Source organism: Candoia aspera, chromosome 2 (assembly GCF_035149785.1).
Source record: "Candoia aspera isolate rCanAsp1 chromosome 2, rCanAsp1.hap2, whole genome shotgun sequence".
In the NCBI taxonomy this organism is placed as follows: domain Eukaryota; kingdom Metazoa; phylum Chordata; class Lepidosauria; order Squamata; family Boidae; genus Candoia; species Candoia aspera.
In genome coordinates, this window is record NC_086154.1 from 5,857,765 (window position 1) to 5,884,696 (window position 26,932).

Consider the following 26,932-nt stretch of genomic DNA (forward strand, 5'->3'; position numbering starts at 1 on the left):
CTGATTCAGTCTATATCACCCACTCCAATTTTTTGGGTGTAAAATAAAGTCCCTGCTAATACTGCTGCTCCATTCTGCTCCCTAGATTCTCTCCTGTGTATTAAGTAATCCAATACCACCCAGAGTCCCTCTGGTGGGAGGAGAAGGGCGGTGACAAATTTGATAGATTAAAAATATAAACAAATAAATAAAATATTCCTGAAGAATATTCCACATTCCATGTTTTAAACACCATCTCCAATCTTTCATTGAAGCTCTTTCCATATTCGAAATATTTATACAACTCCTCCTACACGGAGCCTTTTGTGTTTTGATTTTTCCATAGCCCATCTGTTTCCGTGGTTTCTCTGTATGAATTTGTTAATAGACAGTAAGATCTTTTCATGCTCAAAGCATTTATATTCTTTCCCCATGTGGATACTTATATAAGAAGTAAGTGCCCTGCTCCCTCCTCATTCCCTGCAGTCTTAGTTTTTTTCCTCATGTGAATAATCTTATGTCTAACAAGGCTACTACCATGTTTGAAACTTTTATCACATTCCATGCATTTATGTGGCTTCTCCTTTGTATGTATCAGTTTGTGGGCCATAATATTACTGCATGTGCGGAAGCTCTTTCCACACTCCGTGCACTTATATGGTTTCTCTCCAGTATGGATCCTTTTATGGGAAGTAAGGGCACAGTTCTGACTGAAACTCATTCCACATGCCATGCACTTGTAAGGTTTCTCTCCTGTGTGGGTCCTTTGATGGGAAGTAAGATGACTACTCCAACTGAAGCTCTTTCCACACACCAAACATTTATAGGCTTTTTTCCCTGTGTGAATAATTTTATGTCTCATTAGGGTACCTCCACAACTGAAACATTTCCCACATTCTGAGCATTTATATGGCATCTCTCCTGTATGGATCATTTTATGTGCCCGAAGGTTACTGCCCCTGCGAAAGCTCTTTCCACATTCTACACATTGATATGGTTTCTCTCCTGTGTGCATCCTTTTATGGCAAGTGAGGGCACTGTTTTGATTAAAACAAACTCCACATTCCACGCATTTATAAGGTTTCTCCCCTGTGTGGATCCTTTGATGGCAAGTAAGGTGACTGCTCTGACTGAAGCTCTTTCCACACTCCAGGCACTTATATGACCGATCTCCTCTGTGCACCCTTGTATTGGAAGCAAGGGCAGGGCTCATATTAAAACTCTTCCCGCCCTCCGTCGATTTATATGGTTTTTCCCCACAGTGGATCCTTTGATGGGAAGCAAGCGCAGGGCTTGTACTGAAGTTTGTTCCACACTCCAGACATTTGTATAACTTCTTCCCAGTGTGGATTTTCTCACAAGAAATAAGGTTACTGCAGCTACCAAAACCATGCGACTTCTCCCTTGCGTGAGTTCTTTGATGTAAAATAAGCGGCATTCTCTTACTGAAAGCTTTTCCACACTTGTTGCATTTGCATAATTTCTCCTCTCTGTGAATCCCTTCGTGGGAATTACGGTGATTTTTCAAATTGAAATTCTTCCTACATTTTATAAATGTTTTCTGGTTTTTACGTAGGTTCTGATGTAGTGAAAAAGAGAAGTTATGACTGATATTTTTCCTATGCTTCCTACCTTCAAAATGTTTCCCTTTAATCTCAGTTCTACAGTGCTTACTCAATCTGGATTTCTCTTTCTGTGTTTTGTCACATCCTGGATATTTTCCCTTTCTTTTTCCTTTTTGATCTTGTTGGGTTGGGAAGTCATGGATTTCCACATTGAGAGTAGTAGTGGATTTCTCTGATGGGCTTCTCTCTGGCCTCTTTGACAGCCCACACTGTCCAAACATGACTTCTTCCACTTGATGTGTTGATGTTTGCAGGGGCACTACTCCTGCGTCTTTAGAAATCACATTCTCCTGCTCATCACCTGCATGAGGAAAAAAAAAAAAGGAGAAAATCCCATTAGAATCATTAAGCAGAACTCGAGGTCATCATTAGCTTTAATGAATTAATTAGCTCATTGACAGCATTTGTTATACCAGTATCTCAAAGATTTCCGTTTCTTCTTTCTGTATTTTGACAAAATGATGTCCTTTTGTACTATTTCATCACTTGATTTTATTTTTTTATACAATTCCATTAAAGGTTTTTAAAAAGGAAGGTAAAAACTAATACAAACTAATATGAAGTAAGAAAAAGAAAGAAATCAAAGCTAAAAGTGCAAGAAAGGAAAAAAAGTAAAAGAAGAATAGAAAAGAAAAAAAGATACAAAGAAGTAGCTTCTGGTCTTCTTTACAGCAGTTTTAAGTACAATTATAAATTTACCTCTAACTCTATGGTTACAACATAACTCTCTTCTTTCTTTACTCTATCCTGTCTAATCATCAAAACTATAAATCATAAGTTCATTTTTTTCTGTTGTACATAAAAAGTCTGTAAGGGGTTTCCAGTCAGGAATAAACATAAGTCAATCTGGCCATCTCAGCAAGTTCCCTCATCTTCACCAACCACTCCTCCATTGCAGGTAGTGCCGAATCTTTCCATCTTTGTGCATACAGTAATCTCGCTGCAGTTATCATGTACAAAAAGAAAAATCCATGACTTTTTTCCAACTGTTTGTCCATCAATCCCAAAGGAAAACCTCTGGTCTCACTTGTATATTAATCTTTAAAATCCTCTAAATCAGTATGTCATGAGTGCCGTTGAGCTAAAGTCATCAGCGCAATGGCACTCATGACAATGACAAGGAAATAAGTGAAGGGGCACAAGTTAAGTAGCCATCAACCCACAACGACTAACGGCTAACAAACAATAGCTAAACGGATCACGGAGCCACCCAAGCCATCAGCGGCAATACAACGGGGATCGCCCAGCTGAAAGCAATCAGCAGAAGAATGGAAACCTGAGGATGGGCGATCCCGGAAACCCTCAACCAATGGCAGGGCAACACATGGGACAAAGGGGGGTGACGTGTCCGAGAGCGAGGGGGCGCTGACCGGCGCGGGGTATTTAAACCCCGCACCGGCACGCTCCTGTCACTCTCAGCTTTTTTCTACCAACGTTGTACCTACCCTGAAATAAACCAGAACCTGCTTTGCAAACCAGCGTCTGAACGTTATTCAGAGGTAGGCAGCGCATGACATAAAGCTGAGAGTCATAAACTCAGCCTCGCCGAGCCCCACCGGACGACAACGAGCCGCGGGAGGAGTAGACGGCGAGAAGACCAGCAAGATGAGGCCGGAACGGCGCGGGCAAGGAGGGCGAGCCGCGCGGCAAGAGACAGAGGAGGACCGACCGAGGCCAGAGGCACCGCGGACTCCCGGAGCCATGGACGCCCACCCCACCCGACCCGAGCCTCAGCTCCAACCCCAAGGGGAGATGGCGACGGAGGCAACCCGACCGCGGGAGGGAGCAGCACGACTTCCGAAACCAGCGGAGGACCCCGCGCCCCACATCGCACCCCAGCAACGGGCGTGGAGCGACAGCCCCACGGTGCTCAACACGGAGGAGGACGACGGAGACACCCATCAGACGGAGGAGGATGCGGACCCGCGGCGGAGGGACGATGAACCCCACCGGCAACCCACCCCCGAGGACGCGCCAACGGAACCGGCCCCAGCGGCGGCGCGGGCTGTGGACGAGGAGGCACGAGCTGAACTCGCGGCCATGCGGGCTCAGCTGACGGAACTCCGGACCATGCTCCAGGCGCTTATGCCCCCCGCGCCACCCAACGACGTCCCCGCACAAGCCCACACCCCGAGCGAAGCACCGAACCCACACGGGCCAGCGGAGAGCCAGCAGACGGCACTGGCGGCCGACACCACACCCCGGGAAGCGAGAGGCGGGGCCGCACAAAACGCCCGGGCCCCAAAGGACTTCCCCATCTTCTTCGATGGGACCCCCTCAAAACTCTCGTTTTTCGTTACCAACGCTAGGGAGTTCATGGGGAGGCACGGACACTCCTATGATTCCGAGGCCGACAAGATCGCCGCCGTGGCGATCAAACTCCAAGACAGGGCGGCGGACTGGTACGTCCAACTGTACGAGTCCAGCTCCCCCGCCCTCGCCACCTTCCCTGCTTTCATCAAAGAGATGAAAAACTATTTCGAAGACCCCCTAGCTAAAGTACGGGCGAAAAGCGCACTCCAGAGACTTAAACAGGGCACACGCACGGTCCCTGACTACGCCCTGGAGTTCAAAGCCCTCGCGGGAAAGGTCTGTGACTGGTCTGAGACCACCCTGCTGGAAATCTTCAAAAGGGGGCTCAACCGCGACGTTCTCCAATGGGCCCTCTACCGCGACGACCCAGAAACGCTACACGGGTGGATCCACCTCGCGGGGAAAGCCGAACACGCGCACCGCACCTTCCTTATGACAACCACGGAAGACACAAACTATGTCGGGAAAAAGGTACCCGCACCACACGGGGGGATGGCCGGCCCCATATACCCAAAAAAGAAGTTCAACCGGGAGCCCTGCGGGAGGTGTGGCAAAATAGGGCACAAGACGGCGGATTGCTTCGCCAACCGACCGCCGACCAGCGCGCCCAAGCCCGCCCCGAAAATTAGCCCCAAACCACCCAACCCGGGGCCGCCCCCTCACCGCCGAATGACCGTGGCCACAGCGACACCGGAAGAGGGCTGGGACGCTTACTGGGGGGAAGAGGACAATACCGACCCCGACCAGCCGGCGGGAAATGCTCCCCGCTTGCTCTGAGACGCGTGGCGAGGCAGGCGGTGGGACAGCAACGCGGACCACCTCAACGAAACGACAAAAGCTCCGTAATATTGGCAGCAATCCAACTCTCTGCCGGCAACGGAGCCACCACGGCCGCGGCACTAGTGGACTCGGGGTGCTCAAAAAACCTCATCCACCCCGACCTAGTCGCCAAACTCGACCTCCGCTGCTTCCCCCTCCCCACGCCGCTGGCATTCCACCAGCTGGACGGCTCTACAGCGGGAGGGAAACCAGCCACGCTACAAACCGAGCCGGTCACCCTGCAAATGGGCACTCACACCGAGCGCACATCGTTCGTAGTCACGCCCATCGGACGGCCCATTGCAGTCCTGGGGATGCCATGGCTCGCGAAAAACAACCCGCGGATCAACTGGGCGACCCGCACCTTCACATTCGGTGACGGCGAGTATCGAGCACCAGTACCAGCTGGCAAAAGCAACCCCACGGTAGGACGAGCGGAGGCGACCACACAAGACAACGCCGCTACCACAGCAGACCTACCAGAACAATACGCCGACTTCTCCGAGGTCTTCGGAGAGGCAGAGGCAGACCAACTACCCCCCCACCGCAAGACGGATTGCCGGATCGACCTACTGCCCGACGTCCCCCTACCTAGACCAAAGATCTATTCGATGACCCCGAAGGAGATGGCAACCCTCCGGGAGTTCATCGATAAAAACCTAGATAGGGGATTCATAGAGCCAGCATGCTCACCGGTCGGAGCCCCCGTCTTATTCCGGGAGAAGAAAGACGGGACCCTACGGCTCTGCACCGACTACCGGGGCCTAAACGCGGCTTCCCTGTCCAACAAATACCCCTTACCCCTGGTAAAGGACATGCTCGCCCACCTGTCCACGGGCAAAGTCTTTTCCAAATTGGACCTTCGCGAGGCGTACTATCGCATCCGAATCAGGGAGGGGGACGAATGGAAGACGGCGTTTAACTGCCCCCTAGGTGCCTTCCAGTACAAGGTACTGCCCTTCGGACTCGCGGGGGCCCCTGGGGTGTTCATGCAGCTCATCAATGAGGTACTGCATGAACATCTGTTTAAAGGGGTCCTGGTCTACATCGACGACGTCCTCATTTACACAAAAACACACGAGGAACACGTAACCTTAGTCAGGCAAGTCCTCGACAAGCTCAGACGGGCGCAGCTCTATGCAAAGCCTACAAAGTGCGAGTTTCACAAAGAGCGCCTAGACTATTTGGGGTATCGAATCTCCGGGGACGGCATCGAAATGGACCCCGCAAAAGTCGAAGCGGTGCTAAACTGGGAGCGGCCCCGCAACAGACGGCAACTACAGAGCTTCCTGGGATTCGCGAATTTCTACAGGTCCTTCGCCCGGGGGTTCGCTGAGATAGCCCTCCCCTTAACGGACCTCCTCAAAACCAAAGGGGTGGGGGACACCCGACGCGCCAAGAACCCAGGCACAGTGCTGAATTGGACTCCCGCGTGCCAGACCGCATTCGACAAGCTGAAAGCGCTGTTCACGACGGAGCCAATCCTCGCACACCCGGACCCAGAACGGCCGTTCGTGGTCCAAGCCGACGCCTCAGACTTCTCCCTGGGAGCCATCCTGCTACAAAAAGACTCCACGGGGCTCCTGAAACCATGCGCCTACCTGTCAAGGAAGTTCTCCGAGACAGAGAGGCGATGGCACGTCTGGGAGAAAGAAGCCTTCGCGGTGAAATCGGCACTAGAGACATGGCGTCACCTACTCGAGGGAGCCACCCAACCATTCGAGGTCTGGACGGACCACCGGAACCTCGAGGCCCTACGAACGCCCAGACGCCTTAGCCCAAAACAGGTCCGATGGGCCCAATTCTTCAGCCGCTTTGATTTCCAGCTGAAGTTCATGCCGGGCAAGAAGAACTTCCTGGCCGACGCCCTCTCCCGGCTGCCCCAAGACGAAGAGCCCGCCCCAGACACCATTGGGACGGTCCTATCCGCCTCGCAACTGGGAATGGCCGTGACCACCCGAAGCGGCGCACGGAGGCAGCTCGACGCTACGGCGCAGCCGATGGCAGGACAACCGGCGACGGAAAGAAGCCAACCGCAACTACCAGGGGGAATGCGCACGGACCTCGCCGCCGCCCTCAAAACCGACCCCTGGTTCCTGGCAAACCCCGACAAGGTAACGATGGCGCAAGACCTGGCATGGGGGGAAGGCAGAATCTACGTCCCGGACTCGCAACGCCAGGCGATCTTGCATAGGTCACACGACGCCAAGCAAGCGGGACACTTTGGGTTCCTCAAGACCCTACACCTAACACGGCGCCAATTCTGGTGGCCCGCGCTCAGGCGAGACGTAAAAACCTACGTGGCGTCCTGCCCAACGTGCGCTAGGGCCAAACGGGCACCAGGCAAACCCGCGGGGCTATTGCAACAGGTGGCAGAACCCTCCCGCCCATGGGAGGAAATCTCTATGGATTTTATAGTGGACCTCCCACCCAGCCAGAAGAAAACGGCCATTTGGGTGGTGAAGGACTACTTCTCAAAGCAGGCCCACTTCATCCCCTGCACGTCGGTCCCATCCTCACAACAACTAGCCAAACTCTTCCTCATCCACGTGTACAGGCTACACGGATGTCCCGCACGTGTGGTGACCGACAGGGGCACACAGTTCACCTCCAAATTCTGGCGGGCCTTCCTGAAGCTGACGGGGACCCAACAGGCCCTATCTACGGCTTGGCATCCGCAGACGGACGGAGCCACTGAGGTTCTTAATGCCACCTTAGAGCAATTTATACGATCATATACGAACTACCACCAAGACGACTGGGCTGAACTGCTCCCGTTCGCTGAAGTCGCATACAACAACGCCGTCCACACGAGCACGGGGAAAACCCCGTTCGAAGTAGTCTCGGGGCGCGACTTCGTCCCCATACCGGAGCTACCTCAACCCCCGGAACCACAGGTGGACGCCAGCGACTGGGGACGGAAGATCGCGGAAGCATGGCCAGTAATCACGGCGGCGCTGAAGGAGGCACAGGCTGCTTACAAAGAGCAGGCCGACAAGCACCGGCGCCAACAACCGACGTTCCAGGCGGGGGATATGGCCTATCTCTCCACCAAGTTCCTAAAGTCAACCCAACCCTCGAAAAAACTGGGGCCTAAGTACATCGGGCCGTTCCGAGTCACGCAAATAGTGAACCCGGTAGCAATACGCCTGGACCTGCCACACAACCTCCGGAGACTCCACCCGGTGTTCCATACCAGCCTCCTAAAACCGGCAACCACCTCCCGATGGCACCCAAGCACGCCACAGCCCGCACCGCTAATGATCGACGGGCAACACCACTTCGAGATCAGGGACATCCTCGACTCCCGCAAGCAACGAGGAACTCTACACTATCTGGTCAGGTGGAAACACTTCCCCCACCCGGAATGGGTGGCGGCGCACAACGTTAACGCGCCTGACCTGACCAGAGCATTTCACCGGGCATACCCCGACAAACCGCAATCAAGGTCAGCAAAACCAACCCCCCCCGCGCAGGCCCCCCCCCGCCTCCCGTGCCCCAAGGGAAAGGGCCCCCCCCAAGCCCGCGACTTGGGTGGACCTTCCCCCCCCCGGGACTCACTCCCCCCGCCCCGGGCCCACGGGGTGGTGACAAACGATCGCCAGCACCCTCCCCCCGCCCCCCGGCCGCGGGGGAGTGGCAAGCAAGTCAACAGGGCAACCTGGGGGCAACGCCCAGGAGACACAACAAAGGCGACGCACTCTAAATAAGAAAAGAAGGGCCCTACCTGGAGCTGAGCAGCACCCGACCAGCCACGCCTCTCGCCTCGCTGAACTGAGCCAAACAAACAGGGTGTGGTTGGAGCATGCGCACGCCAGGTCAGAACCCGAGCATGCGCACCATGGACACACCCTGGGAAGGCACGTGGTAGAGGGAGGAGCAAAGGGAGGGGCGACAACTACTCCGGCGGGAACTTTAAAAAAAAAAAAAAAAAAAATGTGGCATTTTGACAGCTCCACGGGGAAAACCAAGAAAACCGGGGGAGAACACTATTCGAAAAGGGGGGCAGTATGTCATGAGTGCCGTTGAGCTAAAGTCATCAGCGCAATGGCACTCATGACAATGACAAGGAAATAAGTGAAGGGGCACAAGTTAAGTAGCCATCAACCCACAACGACTAACGGCTAACAAACAATAGCTAAACGGATCACGGAGCCACCCAAGCCATCAGCGGCAATACAACGGGGATCGCCCAGCTGAAAGCAATCAGCAGAAGAATGGAAACCTGAGGATGGGCGATCCCGGAAACCCTCAACCAATGGCAGGGCAACACATGGGACAAAGGGGGGTGACGTGTCCGAGAGCGAGGGGGCGCTGACCGGCGCGGGGTATTTAAACCCCGCACCGGCGCGCTCCTGTCACTCTCAGCTTTTTTCTACCAACGTTGTACCTACCCTGAAATAAACCAGAACCTGCTTTGCAAACCAGCGTCTGAACGTTATTCAGAGGTAGGCAGCGCATGACACAGTACATCACTTGATTTTATGGGATATTTGTGTGTGGGGGTGTTTCCTTCTGTTGTTAAATTCCATAATACTAAGTAATTAAAAGCAAGGTGGCAGCAAGGTTAGATAAACAGAAGAAGATCAAAATGTAATGTGTGGATCTGTTACATTACTGGATTACTATAGCAGGTAATACCCATTTTGGTAGTACCTGTCCTGATTACCAGGAAATACACTGAGACAATGACTTGGTCTCTAATATTTATTAGTAGTACTTAACAAGAATCCTAACAAACTGAGGAAGCGTGGGAAAACCCCGCCATATAAACCCCAAGGGTTAAGGCGGTCCCGATCTGTGTCTCTTTGAATGGCTGAACAGTTCCTCAGTGCTACGCATGCGCTTGACAGTCTGGGTGGGAGCCCCCTGCTCGCCATCCTTACTCATGACAGTACCTGATACCACACTGAGATGCAACAGGCCAGAGTTAATCCAGAGACCATTTTCATGCAACTGGGAATCTGCACCTTTGAATGTCTGCCTTGGCAGATCCCTCCTCAGCCATACCCACGTTAAAATACGAAGAAAATTCTGGGAATGTGATTTCTTAAGTACAAGCTGAAATTGCAACTTTCTTTATCTCAGAAAAGAATCCAGCGGTGGTTCTGTTAATGAATGACTGAAGCTTTATAATAGGAGTAGAGATTGTTAATCCTTTTAATTATAAGAAGTTGGTGGAATAGGGTGGATGGGCTAATTGGACAGAGGGGGAAAAAGTGTGCAAAAGATCAGTCCCACTTTCCCCTGTGTTGCCATTGAAGAATCATGCACCTGCTTTAGTCAGTTTGCATGTACAAAATGCAACTGTGCTAGAATGGGCACTTTATATTTTAAGAGCAATGGACACTGTAGTCAGGCGTCGTGGCAGTTAGAAGAACATTATGCTGGTCGCAACGAATAGCCCTATCTGTGTGGTCGCTAGGAGCTGAAAACTACTTGAAGGCACATAATCCATCAATCGATCAAGGAACAGCCCTACCCTGATGCCAACAGTGTGGTGATAGTTCTTCGTTACATTCAGAATGGAAAGGAAGAAAAATCAGAATACCAGCTCCTCAACGTGGAAGGCAGGATGCTGACAGGTAGCAAAGAAAACACAGAGCTACTCAAGAGACGGGGAATACGTAGCATTAAGGAAAGAGGACTGAGGCAGATTCCAATTAAATGGTAGAAAAAAATCAGTAAGGGTAGTTTGACGATAGAACTAGTGATCCTACAACGTGTGGGCTCCCTTTTGTTGCATATATCCAAGTTGGAGCTAGAAAAGCATGTCTTTGGGATGCTTTAGTTCCGGCACGAAGCAGGAGATTGAACTAGATGGCCAAATGCCCTTTTCAGCCCCACAGCGTTCTATGGAAGAGCTACAAGCAGGAATGCAGAGAGAGGAAAAAACCCCTCTTCCAACGTTCCTTATTTTCTCTGAAGATGAAGAAAGACATCAAGAATTGGCAACAAACAGAAGGTTTATTCTCTCTCTCGTTCTCTGAGCTCCTAAGAGTTTCACAGAAGCAGCCCTGGCTGGTCACTGATGCAAAGAAGCCCAAGGAGATATTCCCTGAGTAGTTCTGATTACAAAATCCCTTCCGCAATTAACTGAACCCAGTGCAGAGAAGGTCCTTACCCAAAGCAGTCATAGTCGTATAAATCTCCAGTGTGACTTCTCTGCAGAAGTCTCTTTGGCCAGAATCCAGCAGGGTCCACTCCTCCTTGGTGAAATTCATGGCGACCTCCGCAAAGGGCGTGGAGCCCTGAAAGAGGAAGAATGTGTTCCTTAAGAGATGGCCCCAGAACAGACTTGTTAATTCTCTTCCTTATTTCAGAGATATCCAAGGCAAAGCTTTGGATGGAGTTATGGGGAATTTTCTCATAAGAATATATATGCTGAGTTTTGTATCTGGACAGTCACTGGACAGTGACTTATAACTTTCAAACATTGATGACGGAACACTCAGTATATAAAACATGGAACTTCTTCTGGGGAACCTTCTGCTGGTCCAAAATGATGCCCAGGGGAGCAGCATCCTCAGCCCCCACTTGCCTTGTGAATAAATTACATTTTACTTCCAACAGCTGCATAATTAGGATTTTTGTTTTACATAACAAATCCGTTCTCATTATTTTTAAATCTGTGGGTAGAGTTTTAATCCAATCATCATGTTAGGCTTCACTGATGTTATATTTTTAACTGATTGTAAGCAGTCAGATATAATGCAAATACATTTGTTATTTTCACCCTCTCCGTGATATGGAAGAATTTATTATTAACATAATTACTGTAAATATCATAGGCACCCTTTCCACAAATTAATAATGTTCTCCAATACAATCCTCTCAGGTTGGCCTACAGCTTTCTTCTCTTATTATTGAATCCACAACAATATGGTAAGTAGATCAAGTTGATTGTGCCTTAAAGGGCGCAAAATTGAACCTCAGCCTCAACACCCTCTCTTGCTAAGGAGCATGCAGGGCACTGAACCCCTTAGAAAAAATCGGGGCCTCCAAATGGTCTCCTGCTCTGATGAAGCTCCCCTACCTGAGCTGGAGGCACAGCTGCTGCTTCTGCTCCACCCCAAAGAGAAGATGTTTCACTTATTTCCATTGAAATCTTTCCATTCCCTGTGAACAAGAGAAAGACAATAGACTTATTTAAAGCCTTGAAGATAAGTTTTGGGAGGCACTATACACACATGCCATCTGACCCAGAGCCAGAATTTGGTGTAAAAGAAGCTCATGAAAGTTGCTCTGGCTCCACTGCTCCCAGAAGAACCCTTCACTTACATGGTGAGGTAGACAGAGTTGGAGCCACCTGGAAGTTCTTCCCAAAGAGCTGCCCCTGGGAGGAACTGGAGAGATCTCCCCTTCCTTCAGGGTGCTCTGAGACCACCTTCATCAATGACTTTTGTACCTGAAACACAAACCAGAAGTTCTGTCTTAACAGGAACCATGCTGAGACGAGGAATAAAACACTAGTTTTATTACTGCTACGTTAGACAGAAAATCCTAACAAACTGAAGAAGCGTGAGAAAACCCATACAGATAAACCCCAAAAGTCAAGGCGGGTCTGATCTGTGTCTCTTTGAATGGCTGCTTAACTCCTCACTACTAGGCATGCGTTTTCCCCCCTGGATCGGGGCCCCCTCCTGCTCACCATCAGTGCTCTTGACAAGTTCTGGATAACAGACGTTAAGACAAGGGAAATTGGGAATGAGGGAATTCTTCACCTCCTGCCCTGGAGACTCCAATGTCCATTGATAAAGGCAGAAGCAGTTTGATATTGCCCTTCTTCCTCTGAAATTGTTGAAAGGGAAAACATTTTGCCTAAAGAGGAAAAACTAGCAAGAAAATAAGGATATTCCTTCTCATGTTATCACTCCACATAGCTCCCAGGATGGGATTCTCTCACCTGTTTCAGTCCCAGCTCCTTGTCTGCTGCCTGACTCAGCAGGAAGCCTTCGGCCAGGGCCACCGCCTGAGAACAGGTCTCCGCTCCACATTCCCTGACCCAGCTCTCCATCTCTCGGGGTAGGACGGCCAGGAACTGCTCCAGGACCACCAGGTCCAACACCTGAGCTTTGGTGCTCCTTTCTGGCTTCAGCCATTGACAGCAATGTTTGTAGAGTTGGCTGCAAAGCTCCCGGGGCTCCTTGGCCTCCTGGTAGCAGAAAGTCCAGAAGTGCCAGCGCTGAGCATTTGAGCTGAAGGTTCCCTCAGGGAGGACTTTTGGACTGCTTCTTCCCCCGAAGTCCCCTCTGCTCCCAGGCCAAATGGCAGGAGGGACATTTGCTACTCCCATCCCTGAAGACCTTTGGTCCTCCATTTCATTCTTCTGCACAAACATAGTTTAGAATAGGGCAAAGACTCCTCTGGCTTCAGAAAGCTATTTTCATTCACAAGGTCCAATTTGCATTAAGAGCCTCTGGATAAATCTCACAAGGCCACTGAGTTACTTATCTGATGCACAGCCAAAATGCTCGAGTTCCCTGAGCAGGGAAAACAATTGGAATAACAGAATTGCAATCCAAAGCCAAGACATAATGCTCCTGTCAAATAAGCTTTCTTCCACTGGATCATTTAATAAAAAATCCTTCCAGCGCGAAAGTCTGAGAAAAAGGTCTGCGACCAGCCGTCTTTTCAAATAGGATGCAGCTTTCCCATTCCTTCTCGAGCCTGATAGCCTGAGTCAAGTCTCTCTAGGCAACAATCACTTCCTGTCCTCTGCCAGAAATGATCCCCAGAACAGCAACAGCTCCAGCGCATGCTCTGTTGCATTACAGAAGCTGCCAAGCTGCCAAACAGTCTGGTAGCATCTTTTCTGACTAATTAAAAGGCATAAGCTTTCACAAGCTGCCGCTCACCAAAATCAGTTCATCTGAAAAAAAGGCATTCCAGACTGCTCCTGATTGTTTGCCACCATACACGAACACAGCTCTCCTCCTACAGTAGAAAGCTGCCTGGATCCTAATGCTTGCAGGGAGGCTCGTGTGGGCTCTGCTGCGATTCCTGGGCATCCTTCAGGAAATGGGGGGGGGGGCAGGGGGGCATTATGGATCTGGGTGGAAAGTGTACGGGAACAGGAATGGGGAGAAGCCCCACCCCACCTCAGGTCAGAACTGGAGCTGGAAAACCAGCAATCCCACACAGCATATCTGGGTCTTCAGGTGGCAACTTTCCAGAAATACCAGGCTCTGCTTCCTTATGCACTTACAAACCAGGCAAATGTCTTTGCTGTCCATTTTCAGGGCCAGCTTCTCCCCAAAGGATACACAGTGAAGGAGGGGGTGCTGTGTTTGGACTTCCCAAGGATGCTCTGCTTGGAGGGCTCCAAGCCAGCACACAACGGGGCCAGAGAGTTGCAGTGCCCCAACCTCCCCCATTTGCTTCCACCTTGCACCAAGGCAAGTGAGCTGTATTTCACCTGGCTGGGCTGCCACAACACCTTAAGGCACAGACAATCAAACAACCTATGGAATTGGCTGTCATGGTTGTGCTTTTGAAAAAAAGAACTTTCCGGGACTTTACGTCTAGAATGGATGGCACAGCAGTTTCGTGATTATATAATGTTTACATGCTGCGTTTTGTTTCTTAATGTCTTCCTTAGCTGCTTAAATGCTTTTTAAGCTTCCAGCTAAGGCTGTACGTTTCTTCAGATTTGTAAAACTTAAATATTGATCGATGCCTCACTTGTTTCATTCTGGAAACATTTATAAGAAATGCTCGGAGAAATGCTTGGCCTGGAGAAGGCTGCAGGGAGACAGGAGAGCTGCTCTCTAGCATTAGAAGGGCTGTCATGAAGAAATGGGCAGAATCGTTCCAGTGGACAAGACAAAAATGATGGGTTTAAATTTCAAGGCAGTAGAGTTCAGTTCGTTCCACTGAAACAGCAAGAACAACGGAACAGACTGCTTAGGAGTGGTAAATACAAACATAGGCTGGATACCCTTCTGTCACAGATGATGTAGTAGTGGATTTTGCATTGGGCCAGTGGTTGGATTAAATGACCTCTACCTTCTTTTAGCCTGCTAGTTTTCCGGATAATCTGCTTTTTCAAAGCAGTCCGCATGCATTCCCTTCTAGACCACAACAAAATATTGGGCTTTTTTCCTAATCCCATGGGGTGTATGGATTTTCATATGTGAAAGAATGCTGACAAACATGGCGCTTCACGTGACAGCGTATCTATTTCTAATGCATGTATAAATAGCTAACGTCCCATTCCATCTAATTCCTTCCTGTCTTTCACGCTGTCCCCCAGCCAACCACCGCTCTCCAGTTATAAGAGCAAACGGGAATCTCCCCAAATAAAAAAGCTCTGTCTCTGGAGAACCATATTTTAGGGAGAGGAGAGCCAGTCATTCCTGCCCTCTGAACAATACATTCCTCACTGTGGCGTAGCATTGGAGAAAGTTCTCCACAAGGCTCTTCAGCAACAGGGGTCAGCCACACCCTTCCCTTCAAGCAAACATTTATTACAGCAAAACCAAAGGTAAAAGTGGGCAGAGATGCAAGCCCTCTGTACAGTTTTGCATATTATGATGTGCTATAGAAGCAAGTATTTGGAGAGCTGGTTTGGTGTAGTGTTTAGGTGCTGGGCTAGAAACCAGGTGACCTTGAGTTCTAGTCCTGCATTAGGAATTAAAGGTAGCTGGATGATTTTGGGCCGGTCACTCTCAGCCTAAACTCCCTCATAGAGTTGTTTTTCTGGGGAACGTACGAGGCAAGAGTATTAAGTATGTATCCCGCCTTGAGCTGACCAAAAATAAAGGCAGGATAAAAACCTAATAAATAAATAAATTTGATTGGGTACAGCAGCATGGTTTTAACAGAGTAATGGGGTGCTACTACAAAGGCAATAATGTATTAAGAGAACAATGGTGCTATTCTTTAAATTAGTTTCAAATGTGCTATTTTCTTCTAACATCTTCTAAATGTTACCTTCTAATGGCCTTGCTTCCCAGAGCTGTTTTCACCTCTTCGTATCCCTTTTCAGATTCATCCATATTCTAGTGTCTGCTTTATAGCTGAGCTGACAGCTTTATCCTTTCTCTGGGAAAGGTAATTTAAGGAGTGGTAACTGATTTGTCCTAATTGATGCCATTTTGCCCCTACAGCAGTATATACTAAGCTAGTGTTTTCAAACTCTGGTAACGTCCAGGTTTGTAAAGTTCAACTCCCAGAATTCTCAGCAGAAGGAAATTTTGAGAATCCAAACATTAAGTTGGTCACATTGAGAAACTGCACAAGAACTCAAAAACAACATCTTCAGTGCAAAGAGGGAGTGCTGTTTGATGGTTCATCTGGTGTTAATCCTAGTGTTGATTTTTGCATATCTGGGTGTTGATTGCTGGCAAGGGAGTGTACTGGCCTTTTGGCTTTTCTATTGTCTGTTTTGAATGGTATGTAAATGTTGTTTACCTCTATGTGTCTGTTGATGGCTGCTTTGTCTTCCAGGAATTCTCTGGCGTTTTTGGATTTGGCTTGGTTTAGGATGCTCCCAGTTTCCCAGCTGAAAGTATGGTTGAGTCTGTCCATGTGTTGTGAGATTGAGGAGACCTCATGGTATCTTCTGACTGCTAGTTGGTGTTCATGGATGCGCTGTGCTAGTCTTCTGCCTGTCTGTCCTACATAGTGGCTCTTAATACCAGATGAACCATCAAACAGCACAATACACCCTAATCAAGGAACTATTAACTCAGGCAATCAACCAAGCAGCAAACAACAGCCCAATCAAAGAACTCCCAAGGAGAGAACAACACCCCCACCAACACAAGCAGGGCAAGCCACGGTATATAAACTGAGAGCAAGGCCCACTCCCTCTTTGCACTGAAGATGTTGCCTCGTCTGGCAATGAAGCGTCTGCAAGAAAACAACAAGGCTCAGAGAACACCAAGGACTCCACAGTTCAACCCTGAGCTACAAATATTTGCTTTGATTGGTACAGAGAAGGTTAAAATAACGGAGAATATAGGCCATCCTGAAGGTCTTGAGCTCATAAAAGAAGAGAATTGCCTTGGGGAAAAAACGAAACAAATTTAATTCTAGCTAGAGCAGCAGAAGATGTAGGAATGAAAAGACACCCCAATTTGGAGCACACAATCTGCATTTAAAGATGCAAGAGGAGTAACAAGCAAATTCAGCTGCAGTTGGAGCTACAAAGGATGCAGCATAATAAAGAACTGTACTCTTAAAATGGCTCCTTGTTGTCAGGGCTATGCTGAGGGAAATTTCAACCACTGCTGCTCTGTTTTAATACTGTCTGCATTTTATTGTTAGTTCCTCCCTTGTGCATGACCCTCCATGGCAGATTAAAATATTGCTCATACTCAAATGTTCATGTTTTCCAAACAGATATTTCATGAACTGATATCCTTCAAAATTTCTTACCCAACTGCAGTTATTCATGTGATGAGAGGAAATAAACAAACATTTGACTCAGAAGTAATAATACTACCACTATTTAACTACTCTAATTTCATTTTGTTTATGTGAGGTCAAATGAATGAAATTAAATTTTTGATTGGTCCTGGCTTATTTTACTTTTGAATTATGGCACATACAATGCATGCTCAAAATCCAAATGCAACCTCAGCCTAGAAAAACTGCATATAGAATTTGATTCAAACAGTTTCCCCTCTATAAGTTCTGTGAGGGAAGTGAGGTGCCTGCTCATACTGACATTCTTTCCACACAGTCTTGACTGTGACAGATTTTGATATGCATTAAATGGTCGGATATAACGACCAGGACTGTGAATTGCATCCAGAAGTAAACTCACAACCAGTGCAGCCCTGAAGTCCTGGTGTAACAAGATCGAACCATGAAATGCCAATTACTACTCAAGCTGCTGCATTCTGGACCAGCTCTAGCTTTTGAAGTGTAGCTGTAGCTTCTGGTCTCCAAGGGCAGTCCCACTGATAGTGAATTGTGTTAGCCCAAACATACAATCTCAAAAGCATGTGTGATTTTTAGCAAAGTCTCCTGGTCCAGGAATTGGCACACAATATGGAACTGTGCAAAGGCCCTCTTGATCATGGTCTACACCTATGATTCCAGCAGAAGCCATGAGTCCAAAGGGACCCCCAAGCTGCAGAACTACTTTGCATGGAGCATAACCCCATCCAGGACCAAATATGGAATTCTACTGTGGTCCACTGGCTTCTGAACCCACTGCCACTCCATTTGCTAGGTCTGAGTCTAACCATGTTTCTCCCCATCCAGACTGTTACACCCTCCAGCCACTGAGACAAAATCTCAACAGATGTCCTCTTCAGCCCAGCATGCAGATATATAACTGAGTATCACGAGCATCCCAATGGCTTCATTTAGATGCTAAACAAGAGAGAGGAGAGAGGATCAAGCCCCGCGGCATCCCACAACAGAGAGTCCTTACTTGCATTCATTCGTTCCATAAAACAGCACACTGACACTCTTTTCATATGCCATTTTTCTCCTGTGTGTTTTCTTGTATAAAAAGTAAGACCACTGTTGCTGTTAAGACTATTTCCACCATCAATACATTTATATGGTTCTTTCCCATTATGGAGATTTTTATAAGAATGGCAGTGTCCGTTCTGAAACCTTTTCCACAATATGGGCATTTATATGGTTTATGCAATATGGGTCTTTTTATGGGAGATAAAAGCACTGTTCTGACGATACTTCTTTCCACACTCTATGCAACTGTACGGTTTCTCCCCCGTGTGAATCCTTTTATGAGATGTAAAAGTAGTGTCATGACGAAAGCTCTTTCCACACTCTGTGCAACTGTATGGTTTCTCTCCTGTGTGGATTCTTTTATGTATTACAAGGTGACTGTTCTGACTAAAATTCTTTCCACACACCACACATTTATATGGCTTTTCTCCTGTGTGGACTCTTTCATGGCAAGTAAGAGCACCGTTGTGACTAAAGCTCTTTCCACATGCTGTGCATTCATATGGTTTCTCTCCTGTGTGCATTCTTTCATGTTTCATAAAACTACCTCTCTGGCTAAAGCTCTTTCCACACTCTGTGCACTTATAGGGTTTCTCCCCTGTGTGGATTCTTTTGTGTATGATAAGGTGACTGCTCTGACTGAAACTTTTTCCACACTCCAGACATTTATATGGTTTCTCTCCTCTATGCACCCTTTCATGGGAAGTAAAGCTACTGCTCTCGCTGAAGCTCTTTCCGCACTCCAGACAATTGTACTGTTTTTCTCCTGTGTGAATTCTTTCATGCTTCATAAGGTTATTTCTCTGAGTGAAGTTCTTTCCACACTCTGTGCATTTATATGGTTTCTCTCCTCTATGCATCCTTTCATGTTTCATAAAACTACCCCTGTCACTAAAGTTTTTACCACACTCTGTACACTTACAGGGTTTCTCCCTTGCATGGATGCTTTTATGTTTTGCTAGGTGACCGCTCTGACTGAATTGCTTTCCACACACCACACAGATATATGGTTTCTCCCCTGTATGGATCCTTTTATGGCGATTAAGATGAGCACTGCTATTGAAGCTCTTTCCACAGTCCAGGCATTTATAGGGTTTCTCCCCAGTATGGATCCTTCTATGGGAAGTGAGGTGACTGCTGCGCCTGAAGCTCTTCTCACAATCAAGGCATTTATACAGCTTCTCTCTTACATGATTTTTTTGGTGTAAAATATGGAGCAATTTCTTAGAAAAACCTTTTCTGCACTCAGAGCATTCATATGGTTTCTTCCCTGTGTGGATCCTATTATGGGAAGTAAAATGACTGGTATACTTCAAAGCCTTTCCACATTCCTTGTCTTTATACAGCTTCTCCCCTTTAAGGGAAGTAAGGTAACCACGCAAACTGAAATACGTTTCACATTTTATAAATGTATATGATTTCTCTTTCATGTATTTTTGATGTAAGGCAAGAGGAAAGTTATGATTGATACTTTTCCCATGCTCTTTGTATTCATGCAGTTTCTCTTCAGAGAAGGTTCTGCAAGATTTACTTAAACTGGGTTCATTTTTGTCTGTTTTGCCACATCCAGAAGAACCCAGAGAGGGTTTTCTCCCTCCATTCCTTGTGTGACTTCTCTTGTTTCTTTTTTGTGCTCCTTCATTTCCAGTCATCTCTTTTTCCACTTTATTCCTGTGCTCCGATTTTTGATCATAATAAAGAATTGACTGATTGACTCCATCCCAGGTGGTTTGTACTATACTGGACTCTGCATACTTCTCCTGCCCATGGGTTTCTTCTGAAAATGAAAAAGGAAAAAAAAAGGGTGAATACTGTTAGAAATGTCAAGCCCAAATGGAGGCTGTCACTGGGTTCATCACAAAAAAAAGCTATATGCATTATTAAGGTATCTCCAAGACTTCTATTGGTTCCTTCTTGTATATTTGGAAGAAACTAGGCTGAGTTGCATATAGTTCTCCTGGACCAGATCCAGACTGATTTTGTAAACTATTTGTGTTTCTCTTTATGACAAAACTCTAGTACTACTTGTTATAAAACTAAATAATTAGAAGCTAGGGGTAACAAGAACAACATGCATGCAGGAACTGTGAACCTGTTGAATATATGCCTTTACATTTATTGGAGTAGGTTCAATTTCAGGCATATCCTGTGCCTTGTAGAGATGCACCAGGCCTACATTCATCAGGGTATCACTCTCAGTAGGGAGATAACCATCTGAAGGAAATGAGCAGGGGGTTGGACTATATAATCACTGAAGTATTATCCAACTTCAGGGTCCTATGATGCCCGCTGTGCTCCAAGCTGCAAAGCAGCAGCAATTTTTGGTTAACTATCCATGGAGACTCTGCTAACTGCTGATTACCTCCTTGCCCAATACTGTATGCGTTCATTCATTTGCTAGTTCTCCCCCTCTCTAAATAGGAATTAAAAATGGTTGCCTATTGCTTCTTTCTGGAATGTCTTTTTTGCTTTTCATTTCCCATTTAAGTACTAACTGGATCCATGCCTACTTAGCTTGCAAAATCACTCAAGGTTTAAAGACAGACTAATAATTCAGCTGCTGGACAGCATAAACCAGAATGGAAGAGAACTATTTTATTTCTAAATAGTAGCATGTAGTCCTAGAGCACATGTCAAGGAAAAGTCATAATGGACCTTGGTGGCATAACTAAATGAATGCATCTTGTTCTAAGCTCCATAGGGAGTTTATTTACCAAACAGCTAAAGAAGGGGACTTTGTCCAAATAGTCTCTCTGGGATACCACCACTGGGTCTTTGGCTGCCTTAGGAAATTAGGTTCCTGTAGCGCGCAGAAGCCAAAGGACACATACTATTTCACCTAAAGCCATTCAGGTATTCTGATGCTGGACAAATAAGAGGCAAACTAAGGAGCTTCCTCAAATCCCAGATGAGAAATTATCCCTTCACATTCCTATCAAACTCACCCCTTCCTGAAGAGTTTGGATAAACATCTAACCTTCTAGCCGGGAAATATTCTGACCACAAAAGACTTTCTAAAATCAACTGAACCGAGAACAAAGAGGGATCCTTACCCAGAGTGGCCACATTCTGAAAATTTTCCAACATGATTTCTGTATGCAAGAGTCTTTGGTTGGAATTCAGCAGCGCCCACTCCTCCTCTGTGAAATACACAGCTACCTCCTCAAAGGAGACAGAGCTCTAAAAAAGGAAGAAAATGTTCCTTAGCAGAACTCCCAGGACAGACTTGCATATTCTCCCCCATATTTCATAGATCCCAAAAGCAGAACTTTCCAAATGAATAATTTTCTTACATAAAATAGTACCAGGTTTTTGTATCTGCCTCTCTAAATAGTCACTAGGTTTGGGAAATATTGACAACTGCCCAAAACATGGCATACTTACATGCAGATTGGAATACAGCAATTGAAGAGCCTTCCCTTGGTCCAGAATGAAGCAACAAGATTCCTTGGGGGAGCATATTCCCCACCCTTACCTGCCTGGAGGAGCAAATTACTCAGCTACATGTTTGGAATTTATTTCTTGGAGATGAACTTGGAAGACCTTGGAAGAGATTTGATTGATATTTTTCTCTCTGAAAACTTTCATTTTTGTTTTATATCCTTTCAAAATCATTTTTAGAGTAGCAGCTATTTAATCTATCACTGAAGTGATTTTTTTCCATTGGATATCAGCACCCCTATAGAAAGCAAATCCACTTGGAAGGATTAGGTATAAATAAAAATAAATTAAAAATGTGTGATTAACTTTTGCTGGGTGCTTTGATAATTGTCTGAGAGATTTTTAAATTGTCTAAAATTAACTAGAGGAAGGCAGGAAGGCAGGAAGGCAGGAAGGCAGGAAGGCAGGAAGGCAGGAAGGCAGGAAGGAAGACATCAACTGTTTCTATAAATAAATTAGACTTCTTAATACCAGTCCCTTTGCCTATAAGTTGCCTTTCCACAACAGTTGAAAGTTAGAATAATCTGAGCAAGTGTGGCTGTGTACTGAATCTCAATCTCAACATCCTCTCTTGCTAGGAAAGAGACTGTCTGCTGGATGTAATACCAACACATGGGATCCTCAAATAATCCCCTCTTGTAGTGAAACTCCTTACCTGAGCTGGAAGCAGAGTTGCTGTTCTTGCTCCATGATAAAGAGAAGACATTTCAGTTATTTTTTTCCGTGATTTCTTTTTGCTCCCTATCATGAAAAAAAAAATGGGGAAAGGAAATATTTTAAAGCCTTGCAGACACCATTTTTGCACTCAGGCTAAGGATCTGGTGTAAAAGAAGCTCATGAATAAAAGAACGTCAAGATCCACTGCTCTCAGAAGATACTTCACTTACTGGGTGAGATGACCTGAGTTGAGTCCAACTGAGAGATCCTCCCGAACAGCTGTTCCTGAAAGGAATTGGATAGATCTCCTCTTCCCCTCAAATGTGTTGAGACCATCAACACCTCCTGTACCTGGAATACCAGCCAGGAACAAAGAATGGAAGTTAAGACAAGGGCTTAAGGGAAGGAGGGAATCTTTCTCCTTTGTTTCCAACTATGGAACTTGTTATGTTCTTCCATGGGGATGGAACTACACTTGGGTTTCCCCTGCATCCTATGGAAATATCTGAAAGGAGAAACAAAACTATTTGCCAAAATTTATTATCCTATTGTTGTAAGTTCCAGAAACAATAGGAGAGAAATATTTAGGAAATCAAGAATATTGTTTTATCACCTCATGCAGCTACCAAGATGAAATTTTCTCACCTGCTTCTTTTCCACCTCCTCATCCTCCACTTGGCTCAGCAGGAAGCCTTCAGCCAGGGCCACCGCCTGAGAACAGGTCTCTGCTCCACATTCTCTCACCCAGCTCTCCATCTCTGGGGGCAGGACGGTCAGGAACTGTTCCAGGACCACCAGGTCCACCACTTGAGCTTTGGTGCTCCTTTCTGGCTTCAGCCACTGATGGCAAAGCTGGTGGAGTTGGCTGCAAACTTCTCTGGGTCCCTTGGACTTCTGGTAGCAGAAATTCCTGAAGTGCCGGCGCTGAGCATCTGAGCTGATGGTCTCCTCATGGAGGATCTTCTGGGTAGTTCTTCCCCATAAGTCCCTTCTGCTCACAGTCAGAATGGCAGCAGGGGCTTTACCTGTTCCCAGTCCTGTTGACCTTTGCATGTCGGTTTTCTCTTTGTGCTCAGTGCAGTTTGATAAAGGGCAAATGATTGGGCTCTGCAAAGCTACTTTCATTCATAGAGTTGAAATTTCATCAAAAGGCTTCAGATAAACCCTTCAAAGCCACTGAACCATCTTCAATTACAAGTTGTTTGCAGGTGGAGGCAAGCAAAGTAAAGTGCATTCAGCTAAGAAAACCTCCAGCACATCCAGGACACAGGCCTAATGCTTTTGTTCTGAATCCTTTGTCCGGTGATTGAAATAGTTTTTTCCAGGGTGTTGCCCAGGAGCCTTTGGGAATGGGAATGCAACCGGCAGCCTTTGGGAATGGGACGCACGGCTCCTTGTCTTCTCTCTCCTGACAACCTTCTGGCTTATTCAGAGAGGCAAATCATACACGGTGCTTGACTTATGCTTTCCTAAGCTTTCTTCACCACAGACCTGGCCTCTCCCAGGACTCCCAGCGGAGAAAGGATCACCCCACCCCTGGATTATCGATCCCAACATGTGGAAAACGCTTCTTCCCAAAGAGGCAACATTCGGGAGGGGGCAGTCCTCACTTCCTGCCCGCTGCTAATAAAGACCCCTGGCTGCAACCAAAAAGCAGCTTTTTTTTAAACCAGGTTTCTCAGCGCATGCTCCGTTCCATTCAGAAGGCGGGAGGAGGCTGGATCCCTTGGCTGCAGAGAGCACCATGCGATTCCTGAGGATTCTGCAAGGGACATATCAGGGAGGGGGGGAATCTCTGACGGAGGAGCGGATCTGACAGAAAATGAGCTGGGAGGGAAGAGGGATGTTTTTATGCTCAGCCTGTTCAGCCATCCTCTGGGGATGATGGGATTCAAAAAATGCTGCTGCTGTTGCTTCTCCACCCAGGCCTGCAAGCATGGCTACTGTGGCTCCTTGAATTACAACCAAATCACTCTCATTAATGCAAAGTGAGATCCCAGGGGGGAGGGGCAAGGAAGCCAGTTCAAAGGTCTGCTTTTCTAATCTGGTGCCCCAGAGATAAGCTGGGAACGGGCCTCCCTGAGGTTCCCTGGGGGATTTTGGCCAGTCCCTCTCTCAGTACTGCCCGCCTTAAAAAGTCAAATCTTTACTTGAGTCATAGACCAGCATAATTGAGATGATGCAAAATGGGAGGAGGGAGCTTTATTAACAGCATGAGAACCTAAGCAGTGCCTTTGTAGCCAGCAGTCTGTTCTCACAGTGGCCCCCCAACTGCTCAAGGAAGCCCACTGGTCTCCCAGCAGATGGCCTTCAGAGACAGTCCCACTGCTATCAAGGCTAATAGTCATGGATCCCTATGATGTTGGCCCTTCACTCAATCTAAATGGAGTCTCTTGCAAATCCTCATGTCTGTGCATACCTAGGTGTGTGTGTGAATAATTGACGAAAAATATAGTGCAGTTCAAAATAATTTTATTGCACTCTATTCTGTTCCAGTTTGCACACTGTCTATGCCCCCCATCAATCATCCTTTTTCTAGTAAGAGGAAACAGAAATTTCCCATCCCCCAAAAAAACCACAATTGTGTTTTTTTAATTAATTGAATTTATATTGCACAGGAGTCTCAAGGCTCTTGGTGGCCATTTAACTATTTTCTGGTACACAACAAGTTCATGGCTGAGTGTGGACAGTACAGACCAGACCCATTGTTCTCATCCTTAACCACATCCAAATATGGCAATTCCAACCCCCAGGATTCCCAGTAATGCTTCACCTTAGTACAGGGTGGAAAAAAAATGCTTTGTGGGGAGTTGCTTCTAAAACAAAATGTCACATCTTCCCAGTCACTGCTCCCAGGTCATATATGGGCTTGGTTTGCAGAGAGCATTAGGCCAAAATGGCCTGGCTTTTCTGTAGCCAAATGTATTATCTGAATGCATACAAAACTGAGGGAGCCAGCCAAGAGGGAACTGCATCCTCTATTTCAGCCTTTCTCAACCTTTTAACCCTGAAGGAACCCTTGAAATATTTTTCAGGCCTCGGGTTCATATATAGGCCAGATGTCACAAAAATTATTCATTTCATGTGTAAAAGGTAAAGGTTTCCCTTGACGTAAAGTCCAGTCGAATCCGACTCTAGGGGGCGGTGCTCATCTCCGTTTCTAAGCCTTGGAGCCGGCGTTGTCATAGACACTTCCGGGTCATGTGGCCAGCATGACGACTCGGAACGCCGTTACCTTCCCGCCGAAGCGGTACCTATTGATCTACTCACATTTGCATGTTTTCGAACTGCTAGGTGAGCAGGAGCTGGGATTAACAACGGGAGCTCACCCCGCCGCGCGGTTTCGAACCGCCGACCTTCCGATCGACAGCTCAGCGGTTTAACCCGCAGCGCCACCGCGTCCCTATTTCATGTGTAGGCCTGTGTATATGCATTAACAGTGTTCTTAAACTAATAAAAAGAATGAAACTTACCTCTTTAATGTGACGTTGCCTGAATTGGAAATAATTTTTTATATAGATTGTGATCTCCCAGGGAACCCCTAGTGGCCTCTTGCAGAACCCTGGCTGAGAAACCCTGCTCTATTTCAACACAAGACTCTGCTGTGTTTATCCAGTGCCCAAAATCCTGCTCAGTGTGCAGGGGATGGCCACCTGCTAAGCAGAATCACGTTTTCTTCAGGGATTAAATTAACGTATCTACGACACCCTCTTCCAACATGGGGGTTGGACTAGAAGACCTCCAAGGTCCTTCCAACCCTCAGATTCTGTAACTTCATCTCCAGAATATTCAGTGATGGAGGCCAGTCTGAGAGACAGCCACTGCTGACTCCACAAGCTCCCATTAGCTGAGGGACCAGCTCCTTCCATCAGATCACCACCAAATAACTGGTTTTCTCTGTTCCTGGGCTAATATCTCTGAAAACGGAAATGGTGGCTCACCTAGAGCCTGCTCCGCCTGCTCCTACAACATCCCAAGTTTCCACGTGTGCAATTTTTCTGTGCCCTTTTCCTTCTGTTCCCCAGGAAAGAGGTGTGATCATTCTAATTTTACAGATTTTTTTTTCTTAAAGTAGCAGACTATAGTTATCTCTGAATGCCAATTTATTTATATATTTGTGTCAGAAGCATCACAGTTAGAATAAGGCATACTGTAAAACACAGAATTTAAAATATTTATTTATTTATCATATTTTTATCACCACCCATCTTCCCCCACATGGGAAAATATATAATATAAAGGTTAAAATATATAAAAGCTAAACAGATCTTGCCCAGAAACTGGCAACGTTAATTGCGTTCTGTCGCGCTGTCATGAGATCCTCAAATGTGCATTGATCAGGGCACAAAGGACAAGTGCACATATGTGTTGTTGTCTGCATATCTCCACAGTCACAAAGGGCAGAGGCCACTGGATAGCCCCATTTGTTCAGAGTATCTCTGGATCTTGTTATGCCCACGTGCAGTCTGTTCAGCAATTTGAATGCAATCATAGGCTGCTAGCTAGTGGCTCAGGAAACCCATCAAACGCTGTAATAAAAAATGGCTGGGAAATTCACACACTGCACTAATCTCTGGTTTATTTAACTATGGGATATAGAATAGACCACAAGGGCTATAAAGCATGGTTTGCAAGGTAAAATATGGCTTGCTGGTTTAGCAAGT

The 26,932-nt window shown here is 47.0% G+C and overlaps 2 protein-coding genes across 2 annotated transcripts; both read right to left on the reverse strand.

The window, feature by feature from the left end:
* Positions 1–421: 421 nt before the first annotated feature.
* On the reverse strand, positions 422–23,444 carry LOC134489768 (zinc finger protein 420-like). The gene is made up of 8 exons (XM_063292632.1): positions 22,914–23,444; positions 21,224–21,350; positions 18,350–19,524; positions 12,643–12,891; positions 12,018–12,144; positions 11,773–11,855; positions 10,861–10,987; positions 422–1,905 (listed from the first exon to the last, which is right to left on the reverse strand). Exons 1-8 carry the CDS (start codon positions 23,391–23,393, stop codon positions 422–424), a joined length of 3,852 nt encoding a protein of 1,283 aa, XP_063148702.1. The 5' UTR covers positions 23,394–23,444.
* Positions 11,811–13,087, reverse strand: LOC134492016 (zinc finger and SCAN domain-containing protein 16-like). Its single transcript, XM_063296143.1, has 2 exons — positions 12,643–13,087; positions 11,811–11,855 (listed from the first exon to the last, which is right to left on the reverse strand). Exons 1-2 carry the CDS (start codon positions 13,075–13,077, stop codon positions 11,829–11,831), a joined length of 462 nt encoding a protein of 153 aa, XP_063152213.1. The 5' UTR covers positions 13,078–13,087; the 3' UTR covers positions 11,811–11,828.
* Positions 23,445–26,932: the final 3,488 nt, after the last annotated feature.